The sequence below is a fragment of the Littorina saxatilis genome, linkage group LG2, assembly GCF_037325665.1.
Source record: "Littorina saxatilis isolate snail1 linkage group LG2, US_GU_Lsax_2.0, whole genome shotgun sequence".
Classification (NCBI taxonomy): Eukaryota; Metazoa; Mollusca; class Gastropoda; order Littorinimorpha; family Littorinidae; genus Littorina; species Littorina saxatilis.
In genome coordinates this window covers 72,853,384-72,875,520 of record NC_090246.1, presented here as the reverse complement: position 1 = coordinate 72,875,520, position 22,137 = coordinate 72,853,384, and the positions used below count along the sequence as shown (strand labels likewise).

Below are 22,137 nucleotides of genomic sequence, written 5' to 3'. Positions count from 1 at the left end.
GTACAATTTACATAACTGAAAAGTTGAAGCAGTCTAGACCTGGCTTTCATCCAAAACCTTTGCAGTTACCGTTTTATACAGAAGACAAAACTTTGTGTGTGGTGACTTGTCTTCGACAGTACATTAATAGTACTGTAGAATTCAGATGTGAGAGTGATGAGACTGACCAGTTACTTTTGTGTTACCAACAGCCACATGGGCCAGCGGCGAAAGACACCATAGCTAGGTGGCTAAAAACTGTCCTCATACGCGCAGGAATTACAAATTTTGCACCCCACAGCTTTCGGGGCGCATCATCTTCAGCAATGTTCAAGTCGGGTGTTGCTGTTCAAGATATTTTGAAAGTGGCAGGCTGGTCAAATGTATCCACTTTTAAAAAGTTCTATAACAAACCACTGGAAAGTAAAGATAAATCAAACACTATCTTAAACTATTATGCGAAAGTTGGAAAATAAAAAACTTCCAGCTCAGGGAGAAATCGAACTTTGATTACATTCTGATAATTTGCATTGGGAAAGGTTAAAATTCAAGACAAGGGAGCTAACAAATGGAGATCTAGAGACAATTATCTCCCTGGCTCCATGTAAGAAAACATGCAAATGGTTTTGTGGACAATTGATCCATTGTTTTTCAAATGTGTTGTAGTGTTTATTGTTTCTTTGGTTATGAAGAAATTGCAATTCCCATAATGAATGGAAAATAAATGCATCACTTATTTGTGTAATACATGGTTGTTTTCAAACAATGTATGTTTGATGCAAAAGCCAAGACAGGTGTTCACTATTCTCATGTTGTCCTTTGAGAATAAATGTTTGATATTTAACTTTAGTGTGACTTTGATTATTCCTTTGTTTGAATTATAATCTTTAATCAACCAACTTTAAAATCTCACAAATCACGTAGTTTCGGTAAACTACGAGAAGTGGAATTCAAAACATAAACGAGTACTCACCTGAGTCGAAGTTTGTGTAGAATTCCACGATGTAGTTTACAGGAACGGAGGGATATGTGCCCGCCCTTCAGTTTCACCCTCCCCATTAAAGGAAATAAGCTAATTTATCAAATGTAAATGCAACTAAAACATTTTTGGTTGCTTAAAGATAAGTCAGATCATCTGATATGGTTATATCAGATGACCTGAGCTGTGAAAAATGGCGTGTTTCCGGCGGTGTGCGCATCTCACATATCCCTCCGTTCCTGTAAACTACATCGTGGAATTCTACACAAACTTCGACTCAGGTGAGTACTCGTTTATGTTTTGAATTACGATGGATATTTTAGTCCTGAAAGTGTTCATCCAAGTTGAAAACCAAACTGGGGATACACACAGTCGACAGTCCCAGCACTAGAGATCACTGCCGGTCACCGGTTAGTCACGGTTTTTGACTCACATGCGAAGCAAAAGTGAGTCTATGTACTCACCCGAGTCGTCCGTCCGTCCGTCCGTCCGTCCGGAAAACTTTAACGTTGGATATTTCTTGGACACTATTCAGTCTATCAGTACCAAATTTGGCAAGATGGTGTATGATGACAAGGCCCCAAAAAACATACATAGCATCTTGACCTTGCTTCAAGGTCAAGGTCGCAGGGGCCATAAATGTTGCCTAAAAAACAGCTATTTTTCACATTTTCCCCATTTTCTCTGAAGTTTTTGAGATTCAATACCTCACCTATATATGATATATAGGGCAAAGTAAGCCCCATCTTTTGATACCAGTTTGGTTTACCTTGCTTCAAGGTCAAGGTCACAGGAGCTCTTCAAAGTTGGATTGTATACATATTTTGAAGTGACCTTGACCCTGAACTATGGAAGATAACTGTTTCAAACTTAAAAATTATGTGGGGCACATGTTATGCTTTCATCATGAGACACATTTGGTCACATATGATCAAGGTCAAGGTCACTTTGACCCTTATGAAATGTGACCAAAATAAGGAAGTGAACCACTAAAGGTGACCATACCTCATGGTAGAAAGAGCCAATAAGCACCATTGTACTTCCTATGTCTTGAATTAACAGCTTTGTGTTGCATGACCTTGGATGACCTTGACCTTGGGTCAAGGTCACATGTATTTTGGTAGGAAAAATGTGTAAAGCAGTTCTTAGTGTATGATGCCATTGCTAGGTTTAGTTATTTGACCTTGACCCTGAAGGTCAAGGTCATGTAAAGGTCAAGGTCAAGCATGTGAGTCGTATGGGCTTTGCCCTTCTTGGTTTTTCTTCGGGGGAAGTTTTGCACTCGCAAATCCATTTAACTCCACAAATTCCTTGAAAGAATATGCATTAATTTATACTCTTTTCGTCTTACACAATTATTGAGCCTCTATATTTGACCAAACATTACTTGAATAGAATATAACGAAACTATATGCAGATGACAAAATAAAAATAATTGATAAAGTTTCGACGTTTTTTTACGTGATTGCAACGTGTCTACAACGTTGGGCGGACTTTTTTTTCTTAATCTATTTTTTTTTTTTGCAAATGCGACCGGCAGTCCATGAATATTGATTCAGATTTTTTTTGTTTTTGTTAAGTGAACAGTGATATTACAATCATCGCAGGAGGCATTATGATTTTCATAATTTCACGTAAAATGTACGTCGTATACCAACGTTGTTAACGCATACAAAAATCGCAATAACGCAACGTTGCTTTTACGTTGCGTTCTTGGTTGGATCCACGCAAACTTCACGTACATTTCGCAACGTTGTTAAGACACCAAAATGCAACGTGCTATTTAGGTAAAATTCACGTTATGTACCGACGTTGTTGTGAAACCAAAAAATCACAATAACGCAACGTTGCTTTTACGTTGTGTCTTTGGGTGGATTCACGTTAATTTTACATAAATTTTGCAATGTTGTTAAAGACACCAAAAATTCAGATTTTCGCAACGTCGTATTCACGTTGTGTGTTTGCTCGGAACATCCATTATAATACAACATCCATCTTTATCACAGACAACATTGTGCACTTTATGTTCAAAGTTATTATTAAACACAGCTGCAACATAGTTTTTATTAGAGGCACATCCAGACAATCAAACTGAGTATCCCCAGCATGCTCTTGCATATCTATTGGTCATCTTGATATTTCAAATGTGTTTCCTGTAGAAAATAAATATAGCTTTTTTTTTACCTTAAAACCAAAAACATCTTTCCTTTTTTACTTTCATTTATATCGTTACAATTAAATGTACATATTTGAAAACCGTTCTGTTTACACATTGTGAATAATAAAAATTTTAAAAATCCATATAAACGGGATAACATGATTTGTGGCACAAAGCCTGTTTGGCATTCAGTCCAATGAACACAAAAATAAACCACACATTCATAACAACGGCAGAATGGGAGAACAAGGGAAATAACTTCGCCACATAAATGTGCACTCATTTGAACTAAGGTTGAATTCGGAAATACCGCAAAGTTTCTTCAGTGTAACGCCCAGAAGTAGGCCTGCACTATTCCGCCTGTCTTTTTACTCAACTCAACTCAACTCAAATTTTATTGGCTTCAATTTTCATAGAAGAATTTGTCTTGCGCTTGGGAGAAAGTAAGAGTATAACATATAAAAACAGCATTTGGTGGGGTCGTTGAGTTCAGATAGGGATCTGATACAGACAACTTTTCCTTTTTCTTTCTTCATCATCACTTTCCCATTCTGTGTCCATGCTTTTTCTCAAAAAGTATCTTCTTTGTCTTTATGGAAGAGGTACTGCGTTGTCTGCGTGAGACAAAGCATACAATGGTACCTCGCGGAGTGGGCCTGTCTCGCTGAAGCCTACCAAAGCGATGCACTGCCTCCATGTCATCGGGGGACCTTGACGTTCAGCTTGTTGTTGAACAGAACCAGCACCTTTTCATCGCACTCAGATTGTTTTAAAGTTTATTTTCATTTTTGTAATTATTTTTTACTTTGTTCCTCGTAAACATGATTATTCAATGCATGTTGTTCTCTCGGGTGCCATGAGATTGGTTTCGCATAACTCTCGCTTACTCTATTGCACATGCGTTTAAAGCGCTTACTTCCCTCTGTATCTCAAATAATGTTTTTCAACAGTGTTTGTCCCACCAAAGGTCATTTTGTTTGTTAGATTTGTGATATTTTCAATACTCACTCAGGCCACAGAGCAGACACCTAATTCCAACAGTGAGCAGCCGACAACAAGCAGTGGGCCTTCTGAAAGTAAAATCCTTGAGAATAGATGTGATGTGCGCGCGATAGCTAGTTTGTGTGTGTGTGTGTGTGTGTGTGTGTGTGTGTGTATGTGTGTGTATGTGTGTGTGTGTGTGTGTGTGTGTGTGTGTGTGTGTGTGTGTGTGAGAAAGATAGAAACTAAACAGTGCCGGATAGAGTTACGGATGGTGACAGAACTTTGCATTCTGGCTTGCAGATGGATTAGACGCGGGGGCAATAGTAAAAGCAGTACTCGGCGTGGTAGCTGCTGTAGATGTCATCATTGCCCTATTAGTGATGTGAGTACACTAGTTGACTGTTGATCACGAATACTTAAAGTATTCCGGAGTGGTAACCCTGTTGCTGTTATTACTAAACTTATCGACTTTTGAATAAAAAGAAGTTTCGTCAAAGCTACCAAAAGACGGGTTACTTCGAAAATAGTGCACACACATGCGCGCGCGCGCACACACGTACCCACGCGCACGCGCACGCACACACACCACACACACACACACATACACACTAACACGCCCACTAACACACATGTGCACACACATACACACACACACACACACACACACACACACACACACACACACACACACACACACCACTTCGCAGTGAACGCTTAAAGGCAGAGTAAGCCTCCCGTAAACCATCACAGATACGGTCAGGCTTTTACACACAGTACAAACACCCTTTCATTTAAACACTCACCAATTGAGAACATCCTAGGTGCCCTCCGTAAAGAGCGAACAATTTTCAAAGAATTTATTTTTGCGTGGTTTATCTTACCCCTGAGCTATCGTGAACCCGTGTGATCCAGTTTTCCCTATTCACAATGCAGTCGTCATAGTTAGTCATTTGAATGCGACTCGACGTGAGCTTATCTACAATAGCACGTTTTTTTATGCACGAAACAACGGCTGTGGTTCACAAGAACTCTAGCGATGGCTTTTGACTGTTGAGAGGAACGGCGATTTGCACTCAGTGATAAACCGGCCGTCGTCTGCTACGACCCTTGCGTGACCCTGCTTCCGGGCTTTTCTTTTTTTAAACTTTCACAACTTCGAATTGTTCTGATCTTGTCTTGATGAAAAACGAATTCTTTTATGATTAAAGAATGTTTGTGTAACAAGCTGTCAATTTATTATTTAGATTTTAAAAGTTAGGTCTAGAGCAAAAACGAGGCGCCGTTGTTGTTAACGGAACAAGTCTACGAAAATAAATTCTTGGAAAATGTCTCACGCTCGACAGAAAGCAGCCAGGATGTTCCCGTTCGGTGAGCGTTCAAATGGAAGTATGCTTGTACTGTATTTAGACGCTCGGGGAGCTCTGTGATGGTTTACGGGAGGCTTACTGTGCCTTTAAATCTAGATGTGCGTTCAGACTCCTGACATTTTGTTAGCATTTGAAGGAAACCTCTTTTATGGAGAGGAGTAACACTTACTGTGAACATAAAATTGTTGTTTTAATTGTACTGTCACTGTGAGACACTTATATTCAGCCAAAACGCAGCATCTCCGACTATTTCATGCTGCCACTCAGTTTTTAGTTGCCAAATAGAATCATAATTATTAGTTTTAATCTTAATCAACATGAGGTACAGTGGTATCTTAAAAAAACAGCAACACACAGATGAAAGTCGCTTGCTCATTCTAATGCATGTTTATTGTCTCAGGTGCCAGGAGATTGGTTCCGTATTAGTGCACATGCTCTTTTTCGCACATGTACGTTGGCTGTTCCATAATTATTTAGAATTTCAGAAACGGAAACAAATACCAACAATCTTACAAGGCCATTTTCTAGACCAATCCTTCCCCAGACATCTTCTCAAACAACTTCATTATGGCCTGGGACCATGTGACATCAGCTATACCTAATATGGCCCGCGTGAAGGCTCGGACCGAGTCTTCAGGGCTCTCAAACCGTGTTTCCGCGGCTGTTTCGGGAAATTCGAAAATATGCTGAACTAGCATGGGGAGATGTAAAAAAAATAGGGTGGATGCGACAACAGCAGTGCTCCCTTTGGTGCCAAGAAATCTTTTGTCGCAAAGGCAGGGGTTGGGTCACCTGGAAACACCCGCACAGACGACAGTTGTTTGGTTTCAGGGTAGAACAGATAAACAAAGGTTTTGTCACCTCTGACGATATTTCGTACTGATTAGGACTAAAAATGCTGATGGTTTCAAGTATTGTCAGGCACCACTCTGCCCTACCCATCTACTTCCCGTCACTGGGTTCATGTGGTACCAAACCGGCATATCGCTTTGGGGTCATTACATGTTTGTGTGAGATCCTTCCAAAAGCAGAGCTTTTAATGCCAAGGGCATATTGCATCTCCTTAATTATAAATCAGGGGTCTTTTCTTATTATCTGTTAAACAGCGCTAACGTTTTCGGGGATAACGGATGAAATTAGTAGACCAGGGTGTGTATCATTTTCAAGGCTTCATCTACCTGGTTTGAAATTGATGTACCAGTTTTACAACACGGCTCCACAAAAAGCGTTCATCTCAAAACATTTCACCAAACGTTAATGCAAATCGGCCTCTTTTAACACTTATTGTGTAGCTATTGTTTATCATGGCTCGAAAATCGCGAGTTTTGACCTTTGTGGAGCAATCTCATACATTGCGCGGTCAGTAACTTCCCGGGTCGATAATATGGTAACGAAATAACTCTAGAACTTCATTTTTGTGTGTCAAGCCTTACGATAGTCCACTATTTGACGGCATGATTTTGTATTTAACACCATATTACCAGGGGCCTGGATTCTAAATAATAATGGAACAGCCCTCGTGTGCATTTAGAGCGCCTATATTCCTTTGTTTCTCATATCGTAAGTTATACGACATGAAAAGCTGAAACCTGCGACTTACTGGCCGAAGATAATCCAACAGTTAAATACGATTGCCACAGAGAGGGATGTATATACTTTATTGCTGTAGGAATATTTTCCAGTGCCTCAAGTAGAATGATTATCTATTTGCAAGTTCGGTTTGCTCTGTCGTAAGTGTGATGCGCGCGCGCGCGCGTGTGTGTGTGTGTGTGTGTGTGTGTGTGTGTGTGTGTGTGTGTGCGTGTGTGCGTGTGTGCGTGCGTGCGTTCGTGCGTGTATCTGTCTGTCTGTCTGTCTGTCTGTGTATCCATATGTGTCTCTTTCTTGTTGATGCCGCTGCTCCTGGTTGTTGTTGTTGTTGTTGTTTGTGTTTGTTGTTTGATTTAATGTTTGAGATATTAGAATGATAAAACACTTGGGGCTGTTCTTTGGACTTTGACAATAGGAGCGTTATTTATTATTTATACTGTTAATTGTTCTTACAGATTTCTGAGGTCTACACTGTTTAAAGAAGAAGCTGACGTTCCATTGAGTGAAATGGTAAAGAGGCCAACAGGGCAGGGAGATTCTGGTATGAACCAGTCTATTTTTCCATACTTGTTTTTCTTTTTAATTCGCCTTAGTAACAGATGAATCATGTGAATCAGAAATATGAGTTTGTATGGACGGCAGAATGGCTTTTTATTATCTATGTCTTTAGACATGGAGAAAAGCTGGTTGAACGTCGTCAAATTCAAAACTTGGGTAAGAATGAAGAAAACATTGTCATTTTCTAAATATTTGAAACATCACATCCGTTAAAGGGAATATATCTAACACGAAAACTGACTCAAATTGCCCCAAGAGCTATACCGTTCAGGTTTGGGGGTTGTCATTTATGTGACCACAAACCAGGAATACCTTCAAATAAACGTCTGATCGCTGAGTTACTCAAAATTAAAAAGGGCTGTGTTTTGAGTGGGCATCCCAGACTCATTGTGGCGTTCTTTGCGCGAGTTATAGAGTTTCGACTTAACCTTTCGACCCTGGTTTGCGAAGTGGTTTGCATGTGAAATTATTATGCGTGTTCTGCCCTTTTGCACTGTCTCTACCCTTTCACACCAAACACTTCAAAAACAGAACTTGGAAGGATGCAGGCTCATTATTTCCTCAACCAAAAACAACATTATACTTCTTCACTTTACCTACATCAATACGAAACAACTTTTCGACACACAGTTCGCACAATCCTCCAACTTTCACTCAAGGCATGTAAATACCTATTATAACAATACTTTCTCAAATATAGAGTTTAACGCACACAAGAAGGTACCAACAGACACTCACGAGTTCGTCTCACGGCTCACTGCATGTCGCCAGTTCACTTGCTTGTCTCGCTGATTCCTCGTAGAATAATGAATTCAGATGCCAACACACAGAGATGCTAACACACACCTTTCGCTGAAGATGCCACACACACCTCTCACTGAAGATGCCAACACGCACCTTTCACTGAAGATGCCAACACACATCTCATGGAAGATGCCCACACACACCTTCCAGGTTTCTCCCCGAGAAACCCTTCCGCCCGTAGCGGAAACAACCGTCGTCAGCTACGACCGGTCTTGATGAAGACTCCACTCGTCTAGTCATCTGCGCAGAGGTGGTCCCTTGCTTCCACCGTCGTCTAGCGCTTCTCTCGTGTAAGGACCCTCCCTTATACGCCATGGAAATCCCTCATGGAAACTCCTAAAGAATTTAACCAAGTCTTAATACAACATTCTCTAAAACCATCTCTTCTTCCAAACGTTCATGTACCACTCATACATTCTCGTTCATTCCACGTTCACATTCCGTACAGATTCAATATCCAAACTAACACTTAATCAATGAATAACACTCCCCATAACAAGCATGACCGTCTTAAACATAACATAAATGCGTAGCAATTATGTTCAAGAAATTCCCCATGAAAAAACCGTGAAACAATTACATCAAGAATTCTCTCAACGCTTCACACTAAGATTGGGTGCACTTTATACACACTAACCTTTACGCTCCAGCTATGTATTCCAACGTCAATAATATACAACATAGTAAATCATTTACCTTAAGAGACCCGTCTCTTGAAAGAGTACTTGTTCCCAGAACAAGTCTGACACACGCTGAACAACCTTCCCGGTTGGAAATCTCACACGCTGTGACGTTATTTACCTCAGACCAGCTACATGTCTCAAACACAACTCACATCAAGCTAAGCCAGTTTTGCGTGCAACACCTGAAACACGTGAATAACGCCAGTCCGGTCAGCTACCCTCGCCTGTACAACATTTAGGGAGGTTAAAAACACGACGTGGTTTCACCTCACAAATATGCTACTCACATCTTTGTGACATCCCCCTTCCCGGGGAAAAAAGAAAATTCTTGAGTTTTCTTTTGATCAAAACAAACAGCCTTTTTCCAGCATCACTGCTACTATGGTATGCTCTGATCTGCGAATGATCTGGACAACATGTCTGCCAGAGTGTTCATGTCTCCTGCTATTGGATGAACCTCGTATGCGAACTCCTGCAGTGAAAGACACCACCGCATCACTCGGCTGTTTTTGTACGCTCCTGATGCCAAATATGTCAGTGGCTTTTGGTCTGTTTGCAAAATAAATTTGCGACCCCACAGGTACCGTGACAATTTTGACAATGTCCACACAATGGCCAAACACTCTCGCTCAATAGTGCTGTACCGAGTCTCTCTGTCCAACAGCTTTCTACTGACATATGCAACGGGCCTACACTCCCCCTCATGCACTTGCATCAAGACACCGCCTATACCAACATTGCTGGCATCTGTGCAAACAACAAACTGACGAGTCAAGTCCGGCAACACTAGCACTGGCGACGAAGAAATGCTCTTCTGTAACTCGCACAAAGCCGTAGCGCACTCAGCTGTCCAGTTCAAACGTCTACCAGACTTTTTCTTGAGCAAGTCAGAGATCGGCGCTGTCAGTTGACCAAAGTTCGGTACATACCTCCGGTAGTACCCAACCAGACCCAACAGGGAACGAACTTGTTTCTGGGTAGTAGGTGTCGATACTTCCAAAATCTTTTGAACCTTGGATTTCTCTGGTCTCAACCGACCTTTCCCCACCACATGACCTAAAAACTCCAGTTCCTGAAACCCAGCTTCCACTTTTGACGGACGTACCGTCAGACCCTGCTCATGCAATGTCCGTAGGACCCCTTCAACGTGCACCAAATGTTCCTTCCATGCTTTGCTAGACACCAGTACATCATCAAAAAAATTTAGACCACTGAATCTGTCTAACGCAAGCATTCTCATCATCCTGGCAAACGTTGCCGGTGCAGTCAACAATCCAAATGGCATTCGTTTCCACTGGAAAAGTCCCAGTGGGGTTTGAAACGCCGTCTTCTCTTTGTCATGAGGATTTACCGGAATTTGCCAATACCCTTTTGCAAGATCTATCTTTGTAAAATAGACCCCCCCTGCCAAACTTGCAAACAGCTCTTCCACATCAGGAATCGGTTCCGCATCAAACACTGTAATGCTGTTCAAACCTCTAAAGTCTAAACACACTCTGGTTGATCCATCCTTCTTTTTCACTAACACGACAGGTGCGCAATATGGCGAACTAGAAGGCTCTATGACGTCTAACTCTAGCATCATTCTCACCTCCTGCTCTAGGGTCTGTTTAGATGCAAATGGTAGAGGATATTGCTTCTTCCGTACTGGTTCTTTATCTGTCAGTCTGATGTCATGAACTAAGTTCCCTCTGAAGCATCCTGGGTCTGTTTTGAAAATCTCACCCACCTTTTCAAATACCTGTTCCATCTCACCCTTTTGACTCTCTGTCAACCCAGGATCAAAAACAATGTCCTTGATTGTCTCTTCTTTCCCCCTGGGCAATGTAGGCAACGGCAACGGTTCCTTCTCCTCAGTAGGAGGTAACACCGCAACATTTGCCTCTCCCCACCATTTATTTGGGACAACATCCTGACTGCCCCAGTCAGATCTCAGAGGAACGCTTTCGCGATATCCACTACCTGTCTCTGTATCAACAACTTCCGCTGCGCAAGCTGCATACTTGTCAGCGCGTCTTACATACCTTTTCAACATGTTGGCATGGAAAACCTTTACTTTGCCATTCACGTTGATCTTGTAGTCTGTTCGGAAAACTTCCACAACAGAAAAAGGACCTTTCCACAACATCAACAACTTGTTTGAGCTTGAGGGCAACAACAACAGCACCTCATCACCCACTTGAAACTTGCGATCTTTCGCGTTTCTGTCATGATATGCTTTGTTTTTAACCGCCGTCTTCACAAAGTTTTTGTCCACGACCTCACACACCTCTGACAAGTAGTTTTTCAGATCATACACATATTGGTATAGAGGCTTCTCTTCATCTTTCTCTGTCTGTCCTAACCAAGAACTTGCCAACAAATCCATTGGCCCTCTGGCCCTTCTGCCGAAAAGTAACTCGAATGGAGAAAACCCCGTACTTGCATTAGGCATCTCGCGGCACGCGAACAACAACGCTGGTAAGTACCGATGCCACAATCTTGGCTGGTTACCGATGACTTTCTTAATCATAGGCTTAATAGTACCATGGAATCTCTCCACGACACCATTTGATTGGGCATGATAAGGGGATGTGTGCACTGCTTTGATGGCTAGCAACCTCAAGATTTCCTTCATCATGTCTGACGTGAACTGACTGCCTCTATCCGACAAAATCTCACTAGGAAAACCCATCCTTGCAAATACTCCTAACAACGCCTCAGCAACTGACACTGTGTCTATGTTCTTCAAGGGAATTGCCTCGGGATATCTAGTGGCAATGTCGATAACCGACAGGATGTATCTGTGTCCTTCCTCTGACGGCGGACTAAGAGGTCCCACCAGATCAATAGCCACCCTTTTGAAAGGTTCTGTAATTCTGGGCATAAAGTCCAGTGGTACGTTCGGAACTCTTCCCTTCGCAACGGAACGTTGGCAAATATCGCAAGAGTGACAATACTCACGCACATCCTTGTACAACCCTTTCCAGAAAAAGTTAGAATGTATCCTAGCTATTGTCGTCTGGATGCCCCCATGACCTGCCAACAATCCGTCGTGAGCAATACCTAGAACTTCTTTCCTCAAAAGTACCGGGACCACAATCTGATCAACGATATTTCCATCTTTCCTTGTCATTCGTCGATATAACACCCTTTCTTTTTCAATGAATATCGACCCCGGCTGACCCGGAACTGTATGCTCATCCTCTCGTGCCAACCTCCACATCTCTTTCAATGTCTCATCTTTCTTCTGCAACCTTATCAGATCCTCTACATCAACTGACAAATCAGGAGTAATGACATTCTTCAAAGGTACTGGATCTTCCAGTTTCTTCTTGGCTTGTGCCCTTGTCGTAGCACACGCGACCTTCTCAAGTACTAACTCTTCAGTTTCTTCCTTGTGACTTACATCAGCAGACAATCCAACACCCTGCATATTCCCAAGGAATAAATCTACTCTGGGAACCACACCCTGAAGATTACCTATCACTAGGTCAGCGACTGGGTCTGTGAGCACACAACATTTCAACTTTCCCTGAAAATATGGGGTATCAACAACCACTTCCGCCAATGGGTACTCATCAATCTGTCCACCAAAACCCTTCACTTTTTGGACCTCTCCCTTTATGTACTGGCTTGGTAAGACCAACGACTTCCTTACCCCAGCTACATTAGCTCCTGTGTCTCTCAGTACTGACACCTTCTTTCCATTTACACGACCTTCTGCTAATGGCAACGACCCGACAGCTGCCGAGCTTATCAACACCCCAGCGTCCTGACAATCTGCTACCGATTTTGCGGAATTCGCAACCTTTGTCAAACAGCTTCTAGCGTAATGGCCCAACCGACCACACTTGTAACATATGACCTGATTCTGCTGTTCAGTACTTGTACCTCTAGTACTTCCCTGCTGCCATCCTCTGCCCTGAAATCTGGTATTTCTGCCCATACCACCTTGTCTTCTGCCACTATCACCTTGACCTCGATTGTAAGACTGTCCTGCTCCACGATTCTGATTGAACGCTACATTTCCAGTCCCCAAAGGATTTACTTGCCCCTTTCTGGCCAAACATTTATTCGGATGGGCTGATTTGTAAGTTTCTGCGCTAGCAATCATGTCTTCTGAACTTTTACAATTCCGTTCTCTCAAAAAGACTGCCAAATCAGTGCATACACTGTTAAGAATCTGCTCACACAACACAAAATCAAACAATGCTTCATATGATGTTTCAATATCAGACAAACTCAACCAACGGTTGAACAAATGCTTCATCTTTGTTACGTATGTGCCAAAACTTTCATCAGCCTCTGGCTTCGTACTGCGAAACTTCTCACGAAATCCCTCTCGAGTGCACTGAAACTTCTTCAATAACTCTTTCTTCAAGTCTTCATACGACAAAGTACCCGTTGAAAACAATGAATGAAACAAAGACAACGCTCCACCCTCCAGATAAGCTGATAAGTACGTAGCCCACTCTGAATCATTCCATTTGTTCGCCTTTGCATGCGTTTCAAATCTGAACAAGAAACTGTCAATGTCATCCTTATCTTCCTTGAACATGGGGAGTTTTGGGTACTGGGGCCTAATGCTGGGACCTGATCTTCCACCCGCATTTCCACCTGTACTTTGCTGCGCTTCTGCTTTCTTAAACTCCAAATCCATTTTCCTCGCTTCAGTATCTGCTTCTAGCCTCTTTGCATCCCTGTTTGCCTCAATTTCTAACCTTTTTGTCTCAGCCTCAGTTTCTAATCTTTTTGTCTCAGCCTCAGTTTCTAATCTTTTTGTCTCAGCCTCAGTTTCTAATCTTTTTACTTCTGTTTCCTGTTTCTTTGCTTCGGCCTCAGCTTCTATCTTCTTTGCCTCAACCTCAGCTTCAGCTTGAACCTTCTTTGCTTCAGCCTCAGCTGCTACTTTCTTTGCCTCCCTTTCCTGACTTCTCTCTTCTCTATCCATATGATCCTGAGCAAACTTAAACAAAGCTTCTGCCTTTAAGCCATGCTTCTCTCCCAATGCCAAATAATGATCATATGTGCTACCACCAGTATCACTATGCTCAGCCATCTTTACAATGTCAAAATATCAAAATAATCTCAAAGTAATACAATGGATCAAGTAACACACGTTCACAAAATTGTTTTAAGTATCAAAAAGTTGTATCATACACCAGTTTCTCGCAATACTAACCACACACAAAAGAGTATCATAAAATACTAAACTACAAGAAATCTTTTGCCTTTTTAAAAACAATCCTTAAATTGTTTACTACTTAACTATTTACACAACCAGTCTCAAAAATAAACAAACTTAATAGAGTCCAAAAAAAATATAATTTAGAAAATATCAGATTAAACAATCAATAGCAGCTTCAAACACTTGTCAATCAATGTCAAACTTAAACTAACAACTCTAGAACACCACCAACAAAACAAATAAACAAATATTAACCAGAAATATCAAAGTTTCTCAAACCCAAGTAACACACTGAAAAATGCAATTCCACACACCACTAACCAGCGTCAGATCCTTTAAGGAAAATCAATCGCCAAAACAAAACCACAACAAAATTTAAATGTTCACAATAACAACAACAAACAAAACAAAATTTACCCAAAAATTTGTCCAAGTACAAATGTTTACAAATTACTACTAACTCAAAACCAAAACAAATTTACAAAAAAAATAAACAAAAAACTTTCTCCAAACCAACAACTAAATATCAAACAGTAGTATAAGGGAGATAATCACCCTATTACTAATCCGACTACAATAACAATAATAAACAAAACACTTTTCAAGCCAGAGTACACAACTAAAAAAAAAATTATCAGAGACCAATCAAAAAAATACAAAATTTCAGAATTTATACACACAAAAAAAAAATGGCACACCCTATACTATTTTATTTAAAATAAGCCTGCACCTCAACGACAACAATCATACACAACAATCAATCCAAGATAGAATCTAAGAAAAATAGTTTTTAAAAAACTTATAGGAAAGGGAGCTAGAATTTAGATAGAAAGATAGATAATAAATACACAGAAAAGGAAGCAAACAGAAACTAAGGCCCTCTCTACGTAAGAAACTATACAATTACGTAGACCCCTAGAGCTGGAGAGGGGGTGTCCAATAACATACACATAAACAAACACTACAACACGCAAAGTATCAAGGTATGTATAATTAGCTACCCTAAGGCACTTCTTTCTCAATTTCTCAATTTCTCAATTTCTCGAAAGGGAAGGGAAGCAACTACAACAAAAATCTATCCTTAGAAACAAAAACCTATTTAGGGCTAAATCGGGGTCACCACTGTCACGAAGTGGTTTGCATGTGAATTTATTATGCGTGTTCTGCCCTTTTGCACTGTCTCTACCCTTTCACACCAAACACTTCAAAAACAGAACTTGGAAGGATGCAGGCTCATTATTTCCTCAACCAAAAACAACATTATACTTCTTCACTTTACCTACATCAATACGAAACAACTTTTCGACACACAGTTCGCACAATCCTCCAACTTTCACTCAAGGCATGTAAATACCTATTATAACAATACTTTCTCAAATATAGAGTTTAACGCACACAAGAAGGTACCAACAGACACTCACGAGTTCGTCTCACGGCTCACTGCATGTCGCCAGTTCACTTGCTTGTCTCGCTGATTCCTCGTAGAATAATGAATTCAGATGCCAACACACAGAGATGCTAACACACACCTTTCGCTGAAGATGCCACACACACCTCTCACTGAAGATGCCAACACGCACCTTTCACTGAAGATGCCAACACACATCTCATGGAAGATGCCCACACACACCTTCCAGGTTTCTCCCCGAGAAACCCTTCCGCCCGTAGCGGAAACAACCGTCGTCAGCTACGACCGGTCTTGATGAAGACTCCACTCGTCTAGTCATCTGCGCAGAGGTGGTCCCTTGCTTCCACCGTCGTCTAGCGCTTCTCTCGTGTAAGGACCCTCCCTTATACGCCATGGAAATCCCTCATGGAAACTCCTAAAGAATTTAACCAAGTCTTAATACAACATTCTCTAAAACCATCTCTTCTTCCAAACGTTCATGTACCACTCATACATTCTCGTTCATTCCACGTTCACATTCCGTACAGATTCAATATCCAAACTAACACTTAATCAATGAATAACACTCCCCATAACAAGCATGACCGTCTTAAACATAACATAAATGCGTAGCAATTATGTTCAAGAAATTCCCCATGAAAAAACCGTGAAACAATTACATCAAGAATTCTCTCAACGCTTCACACTAAGATTGGGTGCACTTTATACACACTAACCTTTACGCTCCAGCTATGTATTCCAACGTCAATAATATACAACATAGTAAATCATTTACCTTAAGAGACCCGTCTCTTGAAAGAGTACTTGTTCCCAGAACAAGTCTGACACACGCTGAACAACCTTCCCGGTTGGAAATCTCACACGCTGTGACGTTATTTACCTCAGACCAGCCACATGTCTCAAACACAACTCACATCAAGCTAAGCCAGTTTTGCGTGCAACACCTGAAACACGTGAATAACGCCAGTCCGGTCAGCTACCCTCGCCTGTACAACATTTAGGGAGGTTAAAAACACGACGTGGTTTCACCTCACAAATATGCTACTCACATCTTTGTGACATATTTCATGCGCTATTCCTAGATATACAGATTTGAAATTGAGCCAAGAGCTACAGAGTTCGTTTTGGGAGTTAAATAGATGACAATATACCCAAGGAAGGTCTTAGAATGAGTGTTTAAGCGTTCTATTTTCAAATCTGAATGCTGTGTATGGTTGTCATTGCAGACCTTAATAATCTCCAAACAACATTACGTTTGGTTCTGTATCTGTATCTGTAACGCCAAAAGAATCCAAACTTTGGCTTAGTACCGGCGGAGATTGCTCTTGGTTTCAGGTTAGAGAAGCGTTTTAACTATGTGTGCCACGGAATTTGCTTGCGTAAGCTAGACTGTAGATTTGACTTCCTCAATCCAACGGTCTTGGTCTGTTTTGACGAATGGGTATCTATGAAAACAACATAAACAATAATGACGACCGGAAGTCCTGACTCCTGACAGGAGAGCTGGGCGATTGAAACCGCTCGCTGATTAAAATTCATTTACTTATTTGGCATAGTTTCGGAGCAGTTTTGAGCCAATTACTACAGGTGTTTGTTACTTACAGTGCAGCGAATGTCCATTGAACTTTTTAAGGTCGAAATCGTCAGAAAACTTTCCAAATGGCCTCTTCAATATGATATCTTTAAGGGGCTGATACAGTGCAGACAAAATCAAGGTGTGATTGGTCAATGTCCATTTCCAAGGTCACAGCGAAAGAGAAGAGGGGGACTCAAAATATGGTCCATCAAAGGTCAAGGTCACAGCTAGGGGGTGTCCGGTAAAAAAAATATGGGTAATACTTTTTTTATTAACTCTTTTGAAACTAGATATCTGAATGTCCCAGTAATCAGTTGACAGGAAAGCGTAAACATACGTTTTCTTTAGTCTGCGGCCGTTCTGCTACAGCCAAGCTAAATCCTGGGTCAGGTAAATGGGGGACGTATTATCTAACCTGAAAGCAAGAGCAATCCTTACATTTGTTTTCTACCATTTCTTAGGCACATTGGTACTCAGAGACACGACTGCGGTAAACGCGGGGATACAACTGCATGTGTTCGTTGAATCATCCACTGAGAACAGTGCGTGGCAACGTCCATCCAGTGAAACGGACGACGATTACGAAATCGCGGATGTTGGATCAACTGAGAACAGTGCGTGGCAACGTCCATCCAGTGAAACGGACGACGATTACGAAATCGCGGATGCTACTTCTTCACAGCAAGACCAACTGGAATCCGCATCCAGCGCCACTGATCCTACCTATATTAGGATATCGGATGACGAGGTAGTGGACAACTACGACAGACCGCAGATGTACGAGAACACAAGGGATCATCATGTCTACACTGACCTCAAAAGCCAGTATACGGTATAATCCGCAGGATTTTCGAACAAAATGACCGGATTTGTCAACAAACAAAATTTATGTCAAAGGGCAATTCCAAACAAATGCTCCCCTAAGCCTGAAATTCAAAATGGGATTTTTTTACAAGTTTTGGCCAATTGTTTTTAACATAGACAGGGAATCGAGACGAGGGTTGCGGTGTATGTGTGTGTGTTTGTGGGTATGTATGTATGTATGTATGTATGTATGTATGTATGTATGTATGTATGTATGTATGTATGTGTGTATGTATGTATGTGTGTGGGTGTGTGTGTGTATGTGTGTGTATGTATGTATGTATGTATGTATTTTCACCAACAGACTTAAAAACGATTGCATCCTATTTCTCAATTTCTTCTGAATTCAAGAACACATACATGTATATTTCACTTCAACACAGAGCGATCGCTTGTCTCTGGGAGTTCGCACACACCTGTACACATACACAACTACAGGTAAACACACACACACACACACACACTGACTCACTCACTCACTCACTCACTCACTCTCACTCACACACAGTTCGATTGACGAAACATTTTCTGATACCATGATGGATAGGGTTACGCTGTGTAGGCCAATAAGAAATACGTGTGAGAAAAGCAGATACACCGTGGATGACTGAGGATATTAAACGGTTGATTGATAAAAAGAAAAAGATACACACATTAGCAACATGATTGAATTCCGTTTGGATTTATGATCTCTTTCGAAGAACACGTAATAAACTACCAACTGATATTATTGCTTTGAGGAAAAAGAATTGAATAATCGTGTGAGTTCACAAGATTGTTTTGATAATAAAGATTGGTGAAAATTGGTAAAGTCTTTTCTGTCACACAAAGGTATGTCTTCAAATGAATTTCGTCCCATTGAAAATAAAAGCCGTGTTTATTATTCCAATGTGAAAAAAGCAACAGTATTCAATGAATGTGTTGTTAAACAATTTGTATTGAATGATGACGATAAAGTTAGAGCACAGAATACCACCATTGGTCATCTGATTATTGATGCTGCACAAATACATACTATGTTGAATAACCTTGATGTACGCAAAGCCTCGGGTCCTGATTCTGTGTCAAATAGAGTTCTGGTTGCATGTGCAGATATAATTGCAATACCGCTCACTGTAATAGATCTCTTGTAGAAGCCAAAGTAAATGTAATATGGAAGACAGCAAATGTTATTTCGATATATAAACAAGTCGCGTAAGGCGAAAATACAACATTTAGTCAAGTAGCTGTCGAACTCACAGAATGAAACGGAACGCAATGCAATTTTTCAGCAAGACCGTATACTCGTAGCATCGTCAGTCCACCGCTCATGGCAAAGGCAGTGAAATTGACAAGAAGAGCGGGGTAGTAGTTGCGCTGAGAACGATAGCACGCTTTTCTGTACCTCTCTTCGTTTTAACTTTCTGAGCGTGTTTTTAATCCAAACATATCATATCTATATGTTTTTGGAATCAGGAACCGACAAGGAATAAGATGAAAGTGTTTTTAGATTGATTCTTTCTTTCTTTATTTGGTGTTTAACGTCGTTTTCAACCACGAAGGTTATATCGCGACGAGGGAAAGGGGGGAGATGGGATAGGGGAAAGGGGGGAGATGGGATAGAGCCACTTGTTAAGTGTTTCTTGTTCACAAAAGCACTAATCAAAAAATTGCTCCAGGGGCTTGCAACGTAGTACAATATATGACCTTACTGGGAGAATGCAAGTTTCCAGTACAAAGAACTAAACATTTCTTACATACTGCTTGACTAAAATCTTTACAAACATTGACTATATTCTATACAAGAACCACTTAACAAGGGTAATAAGTGAAGAATTTTATGGGTGAGAAAAGGAAAGTAAAAGGACTTTGGGGACGCAGAAATAAAGAAGAAACAAGAAAAAGATCCTAATTAGGTTCACGGCATCGAGAGTGATGCGACCTTCTCTCAGAAGTTAGTAGAGAAGGCTCCCCCATTCACCACCCGGGGGACGCGCCTCTACGCCAATTAGGGGGCGCGAGGTTTTAAATTGATTCAAAAATTTAATTTTGATAATAATGTTTATATTTTTAATTTTCAGAGCTTGTTTTTAATCCAAATATAACATATTTATATGTTTTTGGAATCAGAAAATGATGGAGAATAAGATGAACGTAAATTTGGATCGTTTTATTAAAAAAATATTTTTTTTACAATTTTCAGATTTTTAATGACCAAAGTCATTAATTAATTTTTAAGCCACCAAGCTGAAATGCAATACCGAACCCCGGGCTTCGTCGAAGATTACTTGACCAAAATTTCAACCAATTTGGTTGAAAAATGAGAGCGTGACAGTGCCGCCTCAACTTTCACGAAAAGCCGGATATGACGTCATCAAAGACATGTATCCAAAACATGGAAAAAAACGTCTGGGGATATCATACTCAGGAACTCTCATGTCAAATTTCATAAAGATCGGTCCAGTAGTTTAGTCTGAATTGCTCTACACACAGACACACACAGACAGACAGACACACACACCACAACCCTCGTCTCGATTCCCCCCTTTGTTTGTTTGTCTGTTTGTTTATTTGTTGCTTAACGTCCAGCCGACTACGCAGAGCCATATCAGGACGAGGAAGGGGGGGATGAAGGGGGCCACTTGTCAAGCGATTCCTGTTTACAAATGCACTAACCCATTACTTGTGTCCCAGCAGGCTTTAGTAAAACTAAATTAATACCTACTGGAAGATTACCAGTTTCCAGTATGTTAAAATAGGCTTAACCTATCTACTGCTGTACTTACATCAGAACACTAACAGATTAAACTATACATGAATCGCGAGACAAGCGGCAAGAGAAGAGATTTTTGGAAAAAATACAGGTGAATGAGCAAGAAGGCAGAAAAAAGAAAAGAATTCATGAAGAAAAAGAGAGCATGACAGGAAAGAGGAACCAAAAATCTACCTAACAGCAAACTAGAAAGCTCCTGCGGTTCCAAAAACAGGAGGGGCCTTTAATTTCATAACCGCAGTGCCCCACTGCGGGAGATTCCCCCCTCTAAAACATTTAGTCAAAACTTGACTAAATGTAAAAAGGTGAAAATGAATTATTTTTAAATTACCGACCAATTTCACTTCTTAGTTGTGTGGGTAAAGTTATGAAAAGGTGTGTACAAAGCTTATTTGAAGAAGTAAACATTTGTTGACACCAGTTTAGTCCGGTTTTGTTCCATGTGTATATCAACTCGTTTGTCTGTATAATGATGTATATAAAGCTGTTGATGTAAAGTTAACATCACAGACGATTGGTCTTGACATGATATATAAGCCTATATATATAGTGTATTCAAGGAAGGCCTGGCAACAGGTCGAAAATTTGGGCTGCCACTTGACATTCTTTGTTTGGCTTTTCTTTTCCTTGATTTTGTTATATATATATATATATTACTTGGGGCCCATCTAATTCTTGATATTGTTTGTTTGATTATTTTGTGGTTTTGTTTCATTGACACAGATCGTGTTCAATATGGAAATTAAGTTTTCTTGATTGTTTTTGTCTTATTTTGTTTTTGTTGATTACCTTTATTTACTCCTCCATTTTTACATTTAGTCAAGTTTGTATCTATACAATATGTCTTCATTTTTCAATTATATTCTCCTACTTGCGTGCATCCTGTGTGATATCAATATCAATGTTAACTGTTTTTTCAAGAAGATCTGTCGCCATATTTTAGGAATTATTTTATTGTCAGAAAAATTCGTTTGAAAAAGCTTAATTACACTAAAATATACTTTCTGCACTTTTTGTAAATTTAACTACGTAGAATGATAGCATGGGTATTCCTAGAACCATACATTTGCAGTAATTAAGACAAGTTATGTTCAAACTGTCAAATACAGACAAGTACCTTTTACACAAATTCCCTTAGTTTTAGAATCTGTGGTGATTTTCTCCATTTTAGCACAATATATCATACGAAAAGCATCGATTGATAGAAAAGAGGCTACATTTTTATTTGCCAATTTTTCCCCTTGCAAAACATGGAATAAGGGTGC

General features: G+C 40.5%; 2 protein-coding genes across 2 annotated transcripts in view; one reads left to right on the top strand and one right to left on the bottom strand.

Annotated features, from left to right (window-relative positions):
• The window catches only part of LOC138954040 (protocadherin Fat 4-like), a 124,227-nt gene extending 104,755 nt beyond the window's left edge, over positions 1 to 19,472 (top strand). The window contains exons 19-22 of the mRNA XM_070326021.1: positions 4,129 to 4,192; positions 4,401 to 4,482; positions 7,513 to 7,598; positions 17,718 to 19,472. Of these exons, the coding sequence (XP_070182122.1) occupies positions 4,129 to 4,192; positions 4,401 to 4,482; positions 7,513 to 7,598; positions 17,718 to 18,094 (609 nt within the window). The 3' untranslated portion in view covers positions 18,095 to 19,472. The remainder of the gene's footprint in view (positions 1 to 4,128; positions 4,193 to 4,400; positions 4,483 to 7,512; positions 7,599 to 17,717) is intronic.
• On the bottom strand, positions 8,136 to 14,260 carry LOC138959672 (uncharacterized). Its single transcript, XM_070331250.1, has 2 exons — positions 9,116 to 14,260; positions 8,136 to 8,755 (listed from the first exon to the last, which is right to left on the bottom strand). The coding sequence occupies exon 1, from the start codon at positions 14,141 to 14,143 to the stop codon at positions 9,482 to 9,484; it is 4,662 nt and encodes a 1,553-aa protein (XP_070187351.1). The 5' UTR covers positions 14,144 to 14,260; the 3' UTR covers positions 8,136 to 8,755; positions 9,116 to 9,481.
• Positions 19,473 to 22,137: the final 2,665 nt, after the last annotated feature.

Excerpts from the sequence above, each read along its gene's own strand:
- LOC138959672 (XM_070331250.1), bottom strand. The coding sequence starts at position 14,143 with ATGGCTGAGCATAGTGATACTGGTGGTAGCACATATGATCATTATTTG.